This window comes from Oryx dammah, unplaced genomic scaffold (assembly GCF_014754425.2).
Source record: "Oryx dammah isolate SB20612 unplaced genomic scaffold, SCBI_Odam_1.1 HiC_scaffold_28, whole genome shotgun sequence".
Taxonomy (NCBI): domain Eukaryota; kingdom Metazoa; phylum Chordata; class Mammalia; order Artiodactyla; family Bovidae; genus Oryx; species Oryx dammah.
The window spans coordinates 93,912,608-93,932,038 of NW_024070212.1; the positions used below are offsets into that span (position 1 = coordinate 93,912,608).

At 41.9% G+C, this 19,431-nt stretch overlaps 1 protein-coding gene across 4 annotated transcripts in view; it reads right to left on the minus strand.

Annotated features, from left to right (window-relative positions):
* Window positions 1–19,431, minus strand: part of ELAVL4 (ELAV like RNA binding protein 4) — a 90,375-nt gene that overhangs the window by 21,700 nt on the left and 49,244 nt on the right. For all 4 annotated transcript variants that reach the window (XM_040231210.1, XM_040231207.1, XM_040231209.1 and 1 more), the window contains exon 3: window positions 3,102–3,205. In XM_040231210.1, the coding sequence (XP_040087144.1) occupies window positions 3,102–3,205 (104 nt within the window). The remainder of the gene's footprint in view (window positions 1–3,101; window positions 3,206–19,431) is intronic.

Genomic DNA, 19,431 nt, shown 5'->3' on the forward strand with positions numbered 1-19,431 from the left:
TTATAGGACATCCCCCCTAATCAAGGGGAGAGGAATATCTGTTAACAGGGAACTATCATTTGTGGGCACCTTCTACTAGCAACCTAGTATTGAATCACTCACTTTCAAAATGCAAAACAGTGTTTGTGTATCTAAATTTGAGTTCAGAGGTTGCAAAATTCTCCACAGGTCAACTCTTTTAAGTTTTGTTTGATTTGCCTACATAATGCTCTAAAAGTTTCTTAGTTGATCCAACCTTTCAAAATTGGGAGATTTGGCATAAAATACCTAGATTTTGGCTTCTACAGAATAAGTGGGAGATCTGACAATGAACTGGGCCTAAATAATCAGCAGTAGCTGAAGAATAGTTGCCTTTTTTAGTGCTCTCTGGCTCACTATGGTTTCCACCGCTTCTCAGGGCTTTCCAGAACTGTCTCTGAATCTAGCTGCTCATCATTAACCTTCAAAGCTTAGTAATTAACTCTTGGTTTGCCTGCATCTGTGCTGTACATTTAAACTCATGTGTTTTACATGAAGCAAAAGGAGAGACAGACTTGACCAAAGTTTGCAAACACGTACTACGTGGTTCTGAGGAGATCTATATGATGCATGCTTCCAAAGAAGATACTTATTTTTTTCAGATAGGCAAGTTATCTATTCCTTCATGAGAGTCAGAGCAAAGAGATAAATCTCATGTCACTTATTAAAGCAAACTGATGCAGAAGAAGTAAATAGCAGCCCGAAAGGCAGAAAAGCAATTTTAAAAAAATTAATAAATGATGAGACTATTAACAGCACAGGAAAAGGGTCTGCTCTTTTTCCTTCTCTTTAATATGATTTTTACCTTAAACACTGTGTCCCTTTAGGAAAGGGAAGAAAAGTTAATAAAGGAACCTATCACTCAAACTTAATTTTTAGTATGGCAAATAAACTGCTTTAATGAAAGGGCTGAAATTCCCAGGTTAGCACATTAAATTTTCATTCGTCATAGAGAATAGAAATTATTGATTCAGCCGTGGCATCATGCATTTTGGATCCTACAGAAGCCCACGTTACTGTTGGGTGCAAACGTGTTGGCAGCAGTTTGATGCCGGGTGAGCACAGGGTGGGTGAGGGGGTGGGGAAAGGGATACAGAGAAGGGAAGGAGGCAGATTGATTCTTCACAGAAAGAAAATAATCAATGTTCCTTGTCTCTAAGATCCACTGAGACAAAGCACTGCTCCTGGTGGCACTGTGGGCCAGGGAGTGCATTCTGAGGTCAGAAAAGCCAGGTCCACTCAGCCTTTGGGGAATCCCCAGCAGCTTCATGGAATCTGTTATTTATAAAAAGCAGAATGGATGGCTGAGAATTTGATCTTAAGCTCTTGGGGAGGCTTGGGTTTTAAGAAAACTAGAGGAAAGAAAAGTACCTTTCTCAGTTCAAGTTAGGGAAGAACTAATGCCTGACATTCTAATGCTGAACTGGATAACAGAGAAAAATCAGTCAAACCCACAAATACAGCTATCAACCTGGTGTGGCCTCATCCAAGAGTCAGGTGACAAGAGCATCCCATCTCAAAGCATTGAAAATAGGTGTTTTTCCTTCGAAAGAAATCAACACTCCTGTCTCTCAGAGGATAATCCATAATTATACAACTCTCTGTTATTTCCCCCTTAGAGAACTCACAGGGACTGATTCTAAGCTGAGACTGAGGCAACCTGAATCAAGCCCGTTTTGGGGTCTTTGTAATGCACAGACTGTGTGAGATCCGGAAAGCAATCGTCTTTAGAAATAAGCTAAATGAAATTCCAAAAGTGGAGTGGCTTAAAGGAAAGGAAAGAAGGAAAGAAAGAGGGAAGGCAGAAAGGAAGGAAGGAAGAGTAGAAAAGAAAAATAGATAACCACATAATACATTCACAAAAGAGAAGGCTTCTGTTTTGTTTTTTGTTTTGATTAACTCCCAGCTAAGATTATCTTACACTAGGTAGCCTCCTTATCCATCTGGATGTTAGAAAAGTCATCTCTTATACTAAAAAGTTCTGATTTTGTGTTTTCAGATGCTAACAGCTGGTGCCATCTATAGATTTCCATTCTGGGAGAGGTTTCTCTTTTGTCCTACTTTGCGTCAGACCTGCTGTCGTGAGGATAAGAGTGCCCAGGAGACACCTCTTTGTGGTTTAATAGGCTATGAAGGATGGGACTCATTAATCGGCTGGCAGCTGCCCCCAAACAGGAATCTGCCCGTAGGTAGGGGAAGAAGGGAAAGGGAGGCTGAGGAGGAGGCAGGCTCCATCCAGGAGACCACCACTGTCTGTCAAGGGTCAGCGGCCAAAAGCAAACAGCACCACCTTCTCAAGGATCCCCTCAGGGTGAAACTTGAACCAAGAGCGTGACAATCCAGCCACAGAAACCTCAGTCTGGAGGAGCAGACTGCATAACTGAATTTTTTTTTTTTTTTACTTAAAACAACCCCTCTTGAGATATTACCTACCAGTCTGATTATTTCTGGATTGCTAGAATGTTACTTTTCCTGTCATCCCTTTACTATGTTCCCAGATGTTATAGCACCCATCCCTATTATACCAGTGTGTTTCTTTATAACTGATTCTTCCTTTTCAAGTCTTGTTTAAGAGAGTCCTCTTTACCTGTGGGTAAAGCCAAGCTGTTTGGCCTAGCGTGTGAGGCCCCTGCCCACCTCCCACCCTCATCTTCATTGTCTTCTCACTGAATCTCAGGTCATAGAGTTCTGTATGTCATTCCCCACTCACAATGTATATATACATTTTCACAACTTTGCATGTGGTGTTACCTCCACCTAGAGCAGCTTCTTCCCTTGGCTCTGTCCTGACCATCTTTGCAGGCTTGGGCTCCCTGGCCTTCTTGATGTGGGTCATCCCTGGCATCTTACCTGCTCCCTGGATAGGAAGTCCCATAGCTTGTGGTCCCCTCCTTCTACTCAGCTCTCACCTTGTTCTTCTGTAATGATCTGTGTCCCTCATTTAGTACAGTAGATAGGAAGTGTCCTTTGAAAAAATGAAGAAGCCACTGCCAGCTCCCTCATAGCCTGGATTTATTAGATCAAAGGATGAAATTTAACCAGTGTCTCCTAAGTAAAGAGGCGTATGACATATAACCTCTTACCTTTATGGTTTTGGTCTGGAGTCTGAGTCCATTTAAAGTGTTGATGGCTTTCTCTGCATCCTTTGGGTCAATATAGTTAACGAATCCATACCCTAAACTCTGTCCTGTGGGAACATGTTTTAAGAGAGAGAGAAAGAGAGAGCTCATTATCTTGATAGAGGTAAAACTTCCCATTGCAATGTGTCAAAACCCTCTAGTATATGGTTCCTTTTATACCAAGGTTTACTCTCAGGTTGAGAAGTTTCTATTTCTTTTATCTCTCACTCTGGCCAGGCTTTAAACTCACAGGAGATGCCCTAGCTGGGAATTCATAAGTTCCCCTACATCCACACCACATACACATCATATACCCACAAGTGTCCACTTAATTGGGAAGAGGCAGGGCAGGGAAGTGGAAAGAAAGAAGGTGTGGTCTGTTAGAAGAGATTTGAACTGGAGTCCTGGGGTTTTCCCCAGGAATTAAGCTGTGTGACTCTGAATTCATTTAATCTCCTGCTTCCCCCTGTCCCCTGATATTTCTTCTCTGCAGATAACAGCACTTGCACAGACAGGTGTGAGAGAGTTAATGAGATATTGAATCTGAAATAAATGCCTACCTGCAACATAGTAGCTGCTCAACGAAAGACAGCTCTGCTATGTTCAGACCTGTAAAACTGGGGCAAGTGCTGGATGCAGTGGCTGTGTCTGCTGCCTGTCATGTCAGCCACGCCCACACTCAGAAGACCCGTAGCAAGATCCAAGTAGCAAAGACTGGAGACATTTATATTGAAGGCATGGCCTGAACTTAAAGCAGTTGCTACAAATCATTCATTGCCCTCATCATCCACCCAGCTTAAGAACAATAAAAAGGGGAGGTGGCTTGATTGGAAGGAACTGGGGAGCGCTTAACACAAAGGGAAGGGTGCAAATGAGTTCCGCAAAAAGGATTTAGCTACTTTAGGTGAAGATGGCATCAACTTGTCTGAAACGAGCAGTAGCAAGTGACAGGGCTCCCCACTAAGTGAAATAAAAATAATGTGCTTGTGATCGTGCCACTGATTATAAATAGTCCATCAGCTCTGCCATGTGTCATCAGTCAGAAATATCATTAGGAAACTTTACATTTTATGACATACTCTTTAAGAAATACAGAGCTTTGGGTGGCTGCACAACCAGCTTGAACTTCCTAGGCAATGTTATTGATTTGTGGGTGGCAGCAGAGCCAAAGGGGAGGAAAATGACAGGACGTCACATGTCAGGAAAGACTGATTATATAAAGCTCTCTTTGGAGTACTGAGGCCAGGGCTGGGAGACAATACAGCAAAAAGTCTGCCATGCCCTGGTGACAGGAGCCCATTTCAGCAGCCAAAAAATCTTTCCAACAGCTTCTGTTTTGCTGGTAAATGTCTGTGTTTATGTTGGTTGTAGGAGGGAACCTGGGAAAACAAGTTGGGTTCCGGATCAGAAAATGGGTGACTTTGTTATTCTTTATAGGGTGGAAGTAAAGAGAATCAGGAGGAAATTCAACTGCATTTTGTCCCTAAAATGGGAAACCTAAAATGACAATACATTAGGATATTCCTTCTGTTTTGGAATAACAAGGTTAGAATAGGAAAGACAGGGGCAAACTTTGCCAGACATGCCTTCACCAGCCAGAATCAGTAACTGAAGAAGGGGAGAGAATGTGGAGCACCCTGTAGCTGGGTCCCTTCTCTTACTATGTTGTGTGTGGTATGTGACCCATGTGTGTACAAGCAGCGTGTGCATGCACATGCCGGTGCTCAGACACACACATTCACACACATGCACAGGAAAGTAAGAATTAGAGAAAGAGCTGTGTGTGTGAGAATTACAAGACCCTGCCACATGTTCTGAGAAAATTTTTTTGCAAATCCCAAAATACATGAGACTAATTCATTGGTTTAAAAATATCATTTATCCTAAATTCAGCTTCACCTCATCAAGCCTAGCTAAATTCACCTAATTAAATTTATTTTCATCATGCAAATTTATCAGTCCTATTTACCATGGATATAAGAGAAGCCTTAACAATTGCTGTAAAATATTCTTACAGTTATTTCTTTTAAACAGTCATGCACCAAGTTGAGGGGCTTTAAAAGGCATTTTAAAAGCAATAATCTCAGTGACAAACCTTATGTATGAGTACTAGGAAACAGGTCAGACAAAGTCAATCTATCCAACTAAATTTAATTTGTATAAAATTAAAATGAAATATGGAAAATATAGACAAAACACTCACCACTTAACTGCAAGCAATTCATGACTCATGGTACTGATGAAATATATGTGGAAGAATTTATCGTGCCTACTAGTGGTGCATGTTCCCTGAGATACTTTCTTTCCAATTATTCATATATTTATGGAAATCTTGAGTATATATAGTGGCTATAACTTTATATTCTATATTTTATCTTTATTGTAGAGCTCTGCTTCAAGAGGAAGGAAAACACACTCGGATTCTAGGAAGGTTCTGAAGGTCAAGTAAAGGAAAGACTCCTGCCCAGCGAGATACATCATATCTACCGACCTGTCTGTATGGTTGCAAACCCACCATCTCCTTAGTACCTGACTGCAGTGAGCACTACTGTGCTATCATCACCTGCTTCAGGTTTAGAGAGAGATTGCACTTAACGTCAAGAACAAAGGTGCTTTGGGGAAAACTAAAAAACCAGATGAACATCATTTCAGAATGGAAGGGAAAAAAGATCAGAGAGTCTCCTTGATATAAAATAACGAACTGCAAACTCAAAAACAGGGCACTGCCATGGACAGAGGAGCCTGGTAGGCTGCAGTCCATGGGGTCGCTAAGAGTCAGACATGACTGAGCGCCTTCACTTTCACTTTTCACTTTCATGCATTGGAGAAGGAAATGGCAACCCACTCCAGTGTTCTTGCCTGGAGAATCTCAGGGACGGGGGAGCCTGGTGGGCTGCCGTTTATGGGGTCGCACAGAGTCGGACACGACTGAAGCGACTTAGCAGCAGCAGCAACAGCAGCAGCAGTAGCAGCAGCAGCACTGAACAGGAGGAGGAGCTGGGTGGAAAGGCTTGCCTGTGAATTGAAAGCTATGAGATAAACTTGCAACACAATGAAACTACCTGTGGTTAGCCTAGTTCATGAACAAGTTTCATTTGTGTGCTTCTTGCCATCATAGAAGGAATACAGCTAAGTCTAATAAAAAAATACTTGATGGATCTAAGCATATTCTTTAAAAAAAAAACAAAAACTCTAGAGAGAATTAAATCCCTTAGGTAGAAAATATAAAAACCCAAGCCTCATTTCTTTCAGAAACTTTTTAGTAATGGGCGGGGGGTAGGGGGGAAAGGGGAGTAAAATGAGGAAGAATTTTATGTTTTAATTTTGGTGGCCATATATTGGTGATGGGTTTTTGATTTGCACTTCTGTATTTAAATTGTACATAGTACATAGAAAAATATGGAAAATACACATTCACAAAGAATATCAATATTATTTCCATGAGGACCAAGAGAGTCACCATACGGGGAAAGCCCAGGATAATCAGTCTGGAGCCTAGAGCATCCCAGAAATAGATAAACTTTCCTTCTTCTTTTTCTCTAATAACTGCATCATCTCCCTTTATCAACGGTAGCAAGATCTGACCATACTGATATGGTGACAGTACTTTCAGAACATAAAATTAAACTTTTTTTGCTCCCAGTTTATGAGCATATTTTGATAGCAAATCAAAGAAATTAAATCATTGAAGTTGTGTTCATTGAATCATCAATAAAAGAGAAACAATAATTAAAGAAAAGATAAAATGTTATAAAATGACTGCTGCTGCTGCTGTTTAGTCACTAGGTCGTGTCTGACTCTTTGCAACCCCATGGACTGTAGCCTGCCAGGTTCCTCTGACCATGGGATTTCTCAGGTAAGAATACTGGAGTGAGTTGCCATTTCCTCCTCCAGAGGCTCTCCTGGACCCAAGGATTGAACCAGCTTGGCAGACGGAGTCTTTACTACTGAGCCACCTGGAAAGCCCCAGATAAAGACTACCTCCAACATTTAGAAACTATGGTGACTGCCTGGCTCCTTGATGCCCAGGATAACCCTTTCCTGTGACCAGTCCTTAATAATCCTTAATAGGCTGACCAGCAGGCTTGGATGAGAGGCCTCAGTGACCATGAATGGGCAAGAAAGGCATTCTTGGCAGTTTGGGATGGAAACTTAAAATTAGAAAGCAATTTTGAAGAGAAAACTGTTACACATAATGGCTACATTTTTGAGGCGCTTCAGTGTATTTTGGATTAAACAGATTTTTGTTTTTAACAAGCTTTTCTTAAATCTGAACCTGAATACTTCTATTTTTAAAACTGTGCACATGTGCACATCACATACAAAGACATGCCGTGTCCTTGTATTACGATGTGGCATTCTCTCTCTTCTGTTGTAATTCTATACCTAACTTCTCTGCTTAGAAACAACACTTCTCCCTACAAGCTCTAGTTTATAAAGTCTGCATACTTGAACACAGTAGGTACTCAACAGATGTCTGAGAAGGGGAAGAATGAATACATACCTTTGTATTAATTCTCCATTGCTGGAAGTATATAACCAGAATATGTTTATGTTTGGCAGGAGAAGAGCATGAGAGTGCCTGAGAGGGGAATTCATTTAGTATTTGTGTCAAAGGGAGAACAGGACAACAAGCTGACACCAGGGACTGGAAAAAAAAACAACAACCAGAAACAAAACATGTCCTGGTGGGTTCCCCTCCAGCACAGATCAGGTGAACAGTAAAGCCCATCCCTGCCCACCTTTCCATAGAGATCCTGAGTTTCCAAAGTGCTTTCCCACCCATTTTGTCGCATTTGATTCTCACAGCAACCCTGTGGGAGAGAGAATCATCATTACCAGTTGTGGAAATGGAAGCTCTGAGGGAATGGCGATTTGCTGGAAACTGAAGCTCTGAGGAAAAAGCAATTTACTCTACTCTTTCTGAATAGCTGAAACCAAGTCTAAATCAGGGGATGGCAAACTGTTTTATGTTCAGGGTGACAGACTAAATAGTTTAGGATTGGTGGGTCCTCTGCTCTGTCAAGACAATCCTGCCATTGTACCATGAAGGCAGCCACGTACAATGTGTAAGATGAGGAGCATGATGGAGTGTCAATAAAACTTTATGTAGAAAAATAGGCTGCTGCTGCTGCTGCTGCTAAGTCGCTTCAGTCAGTCGTGTCTGACTTTGTGTGACCCCATAGACGGCAGCCCACCAGGCTCCCCCGTCCCTGGGATTCTCCAGGCAAGAACACTGCAGTGGGTTGCCATTTCCTTCTCCAATGCATGAAAGTGAAAAGTGAAAGTGAAGTCACTGAGTTGTGTCCAACTCTCAGCGACCCCATGGGCTGCAGCCCACCAGGCTCCTCCGTCCATGGGATTTTCCAGGCAAGAGTACTGGAGTGGGGTGCCATTGCCTTTGGCTTTTGGGCCATAGTTTGCTGACCCCCAGTCCAAATCTTCTGACTGAAAAGCCAGTCCCCTTTGCTGTGACTACAGTTACTCCACTGGAACTAAAGTGTTAGTGACTATTCTGAGGCCTGGAAATACCTCTGAAGTTTTTTTGAACCACCTAAAAAAAAACAAATTACCTTCAATAGCTTGTGTTAAGCACTTGTATTGTATTCAAACTCTAGGAAGTGTTACCATCACAGCTAAATACAACCCCTCATTTTCCAGTCATTCCAGATAGAAGTTGTTGTCCCTTGCTTTGGGGCCCTAGAGGTTATGACAACAGGACCCTAAATGTGACATCCTCATGGCTGATGGCAGCAGAAGAGAAGCTGTCTCCTCTCAGGGCTGACCGGAAGGAACCTCAGCATTTCTGCCTGTCAACCTGCACGCTCTGCTCTTTCTTTCTCCCAAAACCGTCATTCTCCAGAAACCTGACAGCTACTCCCCTCATTTGCAAAGTCCCCTTGGGGGCAGCCAGGTGGGTAGCTGCTGTTGATAAAAACTTCTGAGTCGAGTAAGGAGTTTTTGTGGATGTTAGAACTCCTAGCTCAGGCTGAAATTCTGTTCTCAAAGCGCATGATAAAAATCCCCAGTCACCTCAAGATCACCTGCATGGCAGTAATCCACATGCTGGGTTCACGGCAGCCAACTCCAAACCCCAGGACTCCCTCGCTGCGAGTCCTGGGATGACTTTCCCTGCCGTCAGCTGCCTTGAAACCTATCTCAACACACCCTAAAGTGGGTCAGAGAGCTCCATGGCTATTACGGCATGTATATATGTGTTCGAGTGTGTGGCCCCAAACTGTACTCATTGTATATCCTTGGTTAAATCATTTAAGCTTCGCCAGCCTGTTCCCTTATCTGGAAAAACAGGGATAATCCCTTATCCTCACAATCAAAGCATCATTGTGGATTAACTATATTAACATGTGGATGAACAGCAGCTACAATTTATTCAGTGCTGACTCTGTGCCAGGCACCCAGCTAAGTGGCTTACTAAAATTACCTAATTTAATCCTGTGCGAAATGGGTATCATCAAGCCCACTGTGAGGAGGAGGAAAGTGAGGCTAAGAAATGTTCAATAACCTGCCCCAAAGTCAACCAGGAAGTAGGCTTCCAGGCTAGGATTTGAATGAACCCAGGTCTATGTGACTTCCCAGTTCATACCTTCTCTCCACTGGGTTTGGCTCTCTGTGCAAAGGCACAGCAGAGGTCTGACACCAGGCAAGAACTCAAGGGGATGCAAACCCCGTATGCTGGGGACCCTTTTCCTTCCTCACAATGACTGGGATGCTTTGAGATTCTAGAGCAGCCATGGCTCTGCTCCTTCCCATCCCACCTCTATGGTTGTTTCCACGTGTTGGACAGTCTGGGTCTTGGGTTTTCTACTGCAGATTCAGTGTTGGCAGAGCCAACTAATCAGAGGATTTATCTTCTCTTGGTAGTTCACACAATTCCCTCAAATTAAGTATGTTTTAAAGCCTTGTTCCTCTAAGTGTGATCCCTGTACCAGCATCACTGGCCTCACTTGGCGCTTGTAAGAAACGCAGCTTCGGCTTATTGCTGCATGACCCTCGCTAAGTTAAATGAACCTCCCCATACCCTGGATTTTGAGAAAACAACACATCTAACCATAGTCATGGGGAAGGGAAGCTCTGATTGGACTGTGGCCCACTAGGCTTCTCTGTCCATGGAATTTCCCAGGCAAGAATCCTGGAGCTGGTTGCCACTTCCTTCCCCAGGGAATCTTCCAGACTCAGGGATTAAACCCATGTCTCCTGCATTGCAGGCAGATTCTTTACTGCTGAGCTACCTGGGAAGCCCCTATGATAGGAAAGCTCTTAGGATTTCTTAATATGTGTTATTTCTTTTCATTCTCAGATTTTGCATTCTTGCATTGCCCCCCTTTTTGCTGTGGTAATCTCATCTGTAAAATGGACTTATATTTTTTCATGGTGTTATTAGGAGCATTGAGAGTGATAATGCCTGTGAAACGCCTGGTATATAACAGATGCTCAATAGGGCTTCCCTTGTGGCTCGGATGGTAAAAAAATCTGCCTGCAATGCAGGAGACCCAGGTTCTATCCTTGGGTCAGGAAGATCCCCTGGAGGAGGAAATGGCAGCCCACCCCAGTATTCTTGATGGGAAAATCCCATGGACAGAGGAGCCTGGAGGGCTACAGTCCATGGAGTTGCGAAGGGTCACACAGGACTGAGGGACTAACATTTTCACAATAGGTTCTGGTTCCTTTCCTTTTTGCTCCCATGCTCTAGTAGACACTGCCTTCACCGATGTCTCTGAGGATGCTGTCTCTTGAATGAGACCCCAACCTCCTCAAAGGTGGAGAATATTTCTGATGCTTTACTTTCACTTTGGAGCACATACCATGTAATAGGTACATAAATTCTATACTTAACTGACACCTAATACATGCCAGATACTACGAGTGGGCCCACAGTGACCAAAAAATTGTTCCTGCCTTCAGGGAACTTGTCTCACTCCCTCATTCCTAATCAGAATATCAATTCATTGATGGCAGAAACCAAGTCTTTTTGGTTCTCTGCTATGCTCCCAGAGGATGGTGGTAAGAGATATGGAACCAGAACTCATGAGACACATTTGAAAGCTCTGTGGGCTTTAATACTGAAGGAGAGAAAATTCTAGAGGTGCAAAGCCCCTTCCAATACTTAAAAGGCTGCAATGGGAAGGCAGGGGTAGACTTGCTACGTGGGCTACCAGGGGAGAGAATGAGGATCAGGCAACAGAAGAAAGTTAGAGAGTAGACTTTTGCCTTGATAAGAGGAAGAACTTTCAACCAATGATTTTATAAAGATATAGGCTGTCTTGTGAGGTGGTAAGTACTCCATGACTAAAACTATGCTAACAGAGGCCAGGTCTACATTTTATCAGGAGATGTTGCAGCAGTTAGCAAAATCAACTCATAAGATCCCTTCTAATGCTAAGACACAAAGCTTCTAAGTTATATTTATTTGAGACTCCATGTCCATAGTTTACCCTGATTTTCTAACTGAGAAAATAAAAATAATAGAGAATATTTATTAAGCACATGCTGTGGGCTAAGCACTTTACATATATTATTATCTAAATCTTTATAATCTCTGAAGCAGGCATTTCCATCCTTGTTTTACAGAAGGGGAAACTGAGGCCTCAAAAAGAGAAGCAACATACCAGGGTTATTTGGCTGGAGAATAGTAGCCAGACTCATCTGATTCCAGAGCCTGTACCCTTCTGCTGCACCTTGATTTCTTGAATATGTGCTTATTTGTGTGTTAAACATTTGCCCTGACAAAGCACAGTGTGCCTGAGACATCAAGAGGGCATGGATTTTCTAGGACTATCTTCAAATCCTCATTCTTTCCGTTTAATTCCCATATATACCCCAAAGTATTCCATTCCCATCTTCTACACTGACTGTGTCTCTGAAACTGGACCTGGTATGTCATAGAATGATAGTCTTGAAAAAGACTTCACTATCAATCCTCTTGAGTCACCTACAAATTCAGCACCAGAGGACCAAGCAAGAAACAAGCAGTTCACAGCCTAGTAAGAAAATCAGAACTTTGAATCAACGACTATAGGAGAGTGTGGCTAAGTGTTATGATGGAGAGAAGGCGAGAGTATTTTCTAGAAGATATATATGAGCTGAGACTAATTGGAAAAGATTGATACAAGATAGCCAGGCAATAGACAGACAAGAGCATTCCAGGAGGAGGGGACAGTTTGAGCATCTGCTCCTTGAGGAGAGAAGACTGCTACTCAGTTTATAACTATCACTTCCAGGAGGTCAATTCTGTGGATATCAACCTGAACTGACAATATCGACTCTAAGTTGAGTGCTCAGATGTATATAAGAGATCTCCCCATAGTCTGGCACAGATTCAGGAACCATTTAGACATCTGAAATTTTGAGTGCCTCAGTTCTCTGCCAACAACAAGCACTATTAAAAAAGGACAGAACCCAGCCTTCCCTCTTCTGATTTCCCAAAGTATTTAAAATTACATTGAAGCAGTACTTGGTTATTTCCAGAGGCTACATTCTGGCTTCCTAAGAAGATGTAATTTCCCAGTTGAGAACTCATCGTGTGACATCAAGATGAAAACAAGCAAAGCACTTGGTCCACAGTGGACTTTCAATATAGACTTGTCAAACTAACTGTGTTTCTCAAAGGACCCTAAGCTCCTTAGGACAGGGATACAGGTCTTATTAATCTTGGTATAACCAATGTCTGGCACATAGCAGGCTTTCAATAAATCTGTGTTGAATGACTAAATGAATGCATGAATTCAATAAGCAAATAAATAGTAACAAAATAGATATCATTTTTTTTTTGAGGGCTTACTATGTATTAGTCACTGTATTGAGTGCTTTATTTTATTTTTTTCCCCAAGCTTCACAGAGGCATAATTTGACAAATAAGCTTGTAAGATAAAGTGTACATCATGATGATTTGATATGTGTATACATTGTGAAAGGATTCCTCCAATCTAGTTTATCAACACATATTTATCTTTTTCTGTGGTGAGAACATTTAAATTCTACTTGACGGCTTTATTTATATCATCTCTTTTGCTCCCTAAAACAATCCTACAAGGTAGGCATGATCACTGCCATTTACCATTGAGAAGACTGATATCCAGAGGCCTCAGATCCCAAGACACAAGTTCATCTGTGTGGACTTACACAGGCTTTCAACAGAGTTTTCTGATTTCAGAGACAATATCAACCAAACTGTTCAAGTAGATGAAAAATACTACCTCTGCTACTGGGGCAAGGTACATGGAAATTCAGAGTATATATATGATGATTTCCAGGAGTCCCCAAAGCAAGAAGGACCAGCTACAAAGTATACTATTTCATAAAGAGAGACAATCAACCAATTCTCAAAGGAATTTTTTTTTTTGGTTAATTTACCCTTTTGGTTTATCCTATAAAATTGTCGCTGTTTAGTCGCTCAGTGATGTCTGACTCTTTGTGACCCTGTGGACTGTAGCCTGCCAGGCTCCTCAGTCCATGGGATTTTCCAGGGAAGAGTACTGGAATGGGTTGCCATTTTCTTCTCCATGGGATATTCCTGACCCAGGGATCAAACTCAGGTCTCCTGCACTGCGGGCAGATGCTTTACTGTCTGAGCCACCAGGGAAGCCCATCCTATAAAATTAGTTGTTCCAAACAGATCTTCAAACATACTTTTCAATAATAAGCCTCAATAAATATACCAGGTAGAATTGAAGAACTAATCTGAACCTTATTTTTCTTCTGTCTGTTCAGGAAAGAAAGGCAATTCATAGGATAAAAAGCCAGTATCAAGAACTTAGACTTTAAAAAAAAAAAAAAGGAAAAAATATTCTAGGTAATGTATGGGAGAAAATAGAAGCTTCAATGACAACTATCTTACTTTCAGCATTTATCACACAGAAAGAAGTGTTCAGACTGATGACCCTGGGGCAATAAAAGATTCTTAATAGAAGCAACATTAAATTAATTTATGTTCAGAATATTCTTACAGACAGGAAAGAATAGTTACATCTTTAAATGTTTTTAACAAGGGTCGGGAAAAAAAAAAAAGAGAGAGAGAGAGAGAATTTGGCAAACTCCCAGCTAGCCAGAGAGATGAACTAGAATTCTTCATTCTTGGTTGGCTTACTCTTACATGACACAGAGGTCAGACAGACCAGACTTTCCCCCTAAAATGAATGTGAACCAACTGGCGATTTCAGAAATGCAGCTAATATCAGTGGAGAGTTTAGTGACAAAGGAAGAAGAGGTAGAAAAAGTTATCAGGTTAATACAAATTATATACACTGTGATCAGCCTTTGGGCAAAATGAGATTATCTTTGGGTGAAATGTCTGTGGAAGAAAGGAATTGCTGTATTTAGGCACTAAGACAATGGCTTTCGAAACTCCCATCAGACGCTGTTCTTATAAAGGGCAGGTGCAGGTTTCTGATGTCATGTTGGGATTTAAATTAATAGAGATAAGTTACTTGAGAGGGCTTGGTAAAAGGGAGAGGCTTCATAAATATTAACTGAATATAAATCTATTAAAATTTCCTTTATTTGAAGTGAAAGAAAATTCATAGCTCCCAACAAAGGAAGTGAGATAAATAATTGTCTGTGCAGAGATAAGTCAACATGTCAAATATGACTTGGAGAAGAACTTTATGGGAAAACCTTTGTCAGTGTGTCTTTTCCGAACTAAGTGTCTGGGGTTCTCTGGCCTTGGTTACGACTAATAGCTGTGGGGAACTCCCTATCCCTATCATCAAACAGTTCACTGATAGCAAAGTGCCATCAGGAAGCTCATGACCATGATCTGAAAGCTCAGTTTGGTTCCAACAAATGTTATAAATGAAAGAAATTCCCCAGATGCATGAAAAAGAAGAGAAATAAGAAGCAAAGGTCTATTTTTCCTTTTCTTCACCATTCTGCTTATAGGTAAGAAGTAAGACAAAATAAAGAAATAAATGCTTGATGCTTTTGAACTGTGGTTCAAAAACTGATGATGCTTTTGAATTATGGCGTTGGAGAAGACTCTTGAGAGTCCCTTGGACAGCAAAGAGTTCAAACCAGTCAATCCTAAAGGAAATCAGTCCTGATATTCATTGGAAGGACTGATGCTGAAGCTGAAGCTCCAATCTTTTGGCCACTTGATGCGAAGAACTGGCTCCTTGGAAAAGACCCTCATGCTGGGAAAGGAGGAGAAGGGGATGACAGAGGACGAGATGGTTGGATGGCATCACCGACCTAATGGACATGAGTTTGAGCAAGTTCCAGGAGTTGGTGATGCACAGGGAAGCCTGGCATGCTGCAGTCCAGGGGTTGCAAAGAGTCGGACATGACTGAGCAACTGAACTGAAGTGAAAGATGCCAAATACCTGGGAGAGGTGAAAATGAAGGCGTACCTGGGATGTGTGTGAGAATCACCAAATGTAAACATTTTCTAATAACTCAGCTTTTTTGAGCAATGGAAAATAAAATGTCATCCTGACAATCAGGAGACCAAAAGAATGCATAATGTAAATAATTTCTAGAACATATCTAGTACTCAATAATTTTCAACAAAAATGCTGAGTATGTGATGGAACTTTGCTGGTGCTTGAGAGATGGACCCATGTGACATCATTTTCTGTTCCTCCTGGGTGTTGGTAAGACTTTCCTGGGTCACCGAAGCCTCCACTTGCCCATCCCCATGCAGGAGATGACCTCACCTCTTTCTTAACAAAAGAAATGAGGTCATCAGGTAGTAACTGGCCCAACTGTCTTCTTCCCTTCTACCTTAAGGAGCTCCATTTCTTCCTCTTGGTTTAGAATGTACATTCCACAAAATGTTGGAGAAGAAAAGCTTCTTTGGGTAATGCTACATATTATATACCATTCTTTTTAAGATTTATAGTACACAGGAGCACAGACTTAGAGAAGTAGTGATAAAAAGAAACCCCTTCCTAAATTGGTTTACTTCAGTTTCCAAAACTCATGCAATCACATAAACTATTTAAAAAAAATAAATTACCTATTAAATACCTTTGGGAAAGAAGTTTAGACAGAATTCCCAAATGAACATTACTCTTTGAAACAGGACTGAATTCAAGATATAATTAACCTAAAGTTGGGGGTGTGGACATTGACAATTCCTGAGATACCACAAGGGCTAGCAGAAAACATGGAGACCAAGCCAGAGATTACGTCTAAGGTCTCTTTTCACTGTGATAGTCCATGATTCTGTTTCTCAGAAGACATCACACAGACTTGCTTCTGGGATAATCTAGGCAGGACATACATGCACAGTGGGGAGAAGATCAGACATCTGTGTATAGATTTTCATGTCAGCACACACTGTACATCCTGGAGAAGGAAATGGCAACCCATTCCAGTATTCTTGCCTGGGAAATCCCAGGGACAGAGGAGCCTGGCAGGCCACAGTCCACAGGGTTGCAGAGAATCAGACATGACTTCGAGACTGAGCACACACTGTGCAAGTCTGGTCCTAGCTTGCTACCCATCAGTAGTTGGCATGCAACGAGTTCAAGGAGTTTCACCAGGAGAACCAAAGATCCAGGAGAAAAACAAAACACAAGCATGACTACATGGGCCCCCAAGCAGGAATACACACTTATAGGTATATATATACACAGGCACACATGTGAACACTATCTATACCTTACTAACTAGGCTATCTACTAACTATCTATACCTTACTAACTACTTAGAGAAGTCTAGTATTATAGATAAAAATAGAGGCTTTGGAGTCAAATAAACATGGGTTCAATTTTTCTCTGCCTTTTAGAAGCTGTGTGACCTAGGACAAGTTACTTAACCTTTCTGAGTCTGTTTTCTCACCCATTTAATAGGACAAATAATACATACACCTCACAGAACCGCTGTAAGAATTATATACCATATGTCAGGTGCTGTTCTGGATGTTTTACATATACTGATGCTCACAGCAATCCTGTCACTATCCCTATTTTACAAATGAGAAAACTGAGGCACCGAAAGAATGAAAATTTGTCTGTTATACAGCTAGTAAGGGCTTCCCTGGTGGCTCAGATGGTAAAGAATCCACCTGCAATGCAGAAGACCTGAATTCAATCCCTGGATCAAGAAGATGCCTTGAAGAAGGGAATGGCTGCAAACTCTAGTATTCTTGCCTGGAGAATTCCATGGACAGAGAAGCCTGGTGGTCTACAGTCCATGGGGTTGCAAAGAGTTGGACGTGACTGCGAGACTAACACTTTTAACTTTCAGGTGGTGAGGCTGGGATACAAGCATAGGCAGCTAGCTCTTAATCACTAGGCTCTCCTGCCTCATACAATCCTGGATTATAGTAGGTCCATGATATTTCCCTGGAAGACAGAGACACACATACTTAAATATATAAACACCTTACACCTCCTCTTCCTCTCTAGCTTTTCAGATCTGCTGTTTTTGTCATTAATTTATTACACGATGCAGTTCAAGTGGGCAGCATGCAGACATCAGCTTCCCAAACACAAGGATCCTGTGTGGCTGCTCAAGGAACAGAAGAACAAATCCAACCCTGAGAAATGTTAGTTCATTCTGAACGATGACTCACAGCCGCTATTTTCACAAACAGCCTGCTAATTAAACTTTCTTATGAACTCTGCTAACCAATTTTTCCAATACATGGAGAAAAATCATTCATTATAGACCGGAATCCAAAATCTAATATTAAAGCACAAGTAGGATCTGTGGCATTGTAATTTGATCAGCTTGAGCATTAATAACAGTTACACACTGATGTCTGAAAGAGGTAATCAGCTTTTGTTGAGATGTACGTAGATAACTGAAGAAAACATCTGGACTAGAAAGCAAAGCTAGCTTATCACAGGGGTTTTAGTATTTATCTTACCCTCAGATCCCCTGCTTACAGTAGCCTATCTTCTGGGTGACCGCAGTAATATCCTGAATTGGTGTAGCTCTTTAACTACTTATGGACACATTAGCAGCTCATCTGATGTCACAACAGATGGCAAGGTGGAAAGAGCCAATGTTATTCCCATTTTATGCACAACATATAATGAGGCACTGAGGTACTGAATGGCCCAGAGCTAGAGCTAAAATAAGAACCTGGTGACTCCTTCCAGTTCCTCATGCTGCCACTCATAAAAGCTGGTCTGATTTTTAAATAATTCTCAGAAACCATCCTGACATTTTCCAATACTGAACTAAAGGTATTCATTTATAATCTTCCAGAGCCACTAAAACTGCTGTGCATTATTACTGTAGTTATCTCTGAGGCTTACCAGGATCATCCTACACAGCCATGTTCATGACTCAGGATGAAACAGCAGAATACAAGGAACACTTTCTGTGAAGGTCTCCTGACCCAACTGGCCACAGCATGTAGTCAGACAGACACAGGTACACAGCTTGGTCACCTGCCAAGTGTGTGACTTCAGGTCAGTCATTTTAAACTTTCTGAGCCTCAGTTTTCTCATCTGAAAAACGGGACCACCATTACCTCCTGTGGGCAAGGCCAGGATTAAATGAGATAACAGAGTAGCTGGCATCTAACAGTACTTAATAAATCTAAGTTCCTGTTCCATTCTTCGGCCTTCTCACACCCTGTGTCCTTCTTGCTCCTTGGAATAACATGCTGAGGACTGAACCAGAACAGAAATCCACTTTTACACTCCTCTCCACTCCTCTCCCTTATCCATCTGCTGGCCCAGTGGTAGAACCCTTGGAGAGAAGCGGGAAGGAGTTATGAGACAGAAGGGGCCCCTCCCATTTATTGCTTTAGTTTACAAGTGTCTTCATGTGGCATTTGGTTTGAACTCACAAGTACTGTTCAAAGAAGGTAGAGTAAAGATTTATCTTTATATTGTATATTGAGAATGGAGGTCTAGGTGAATACAGTGACCTCTGCAAGGGCATGCCCACTTCTACTAAGTGTGTGTGTGTGGGGAGGGGGTTGTGGTACAGAAGTTTGACATCTGGCCCACCTACAGAAGTTTGACATCTGTCCCACCTTTGGTTAGTCCAATGCATTGCATCTGGTTTTCTTTTTTCTGGCATCTGGTGTTTTTGACCAGAAAGTATGTGTGTGTGGTGAGGGGCGGGTGGGGGGTACTGTAGAGTTCTTGGGTAGTGCTCATTTCTTTTGTAGTTAAAGGGTGGTCTGTCTCACTGGGAAGGCTCCGCTGACAGGTGAGGGCCACTGGGGAAAGAAAAGGCAGCTGAGGACTGATTGCAGTTTCCAGGATCAGTACCTGAAAGTGAAGCTGACATTTTTTTTCCTATTTATTATCCAGCTCAGGGTCCTGGCTGATGGGGAACCTGACAGAACTTAGTGTAGGAACCCTTACCAGGG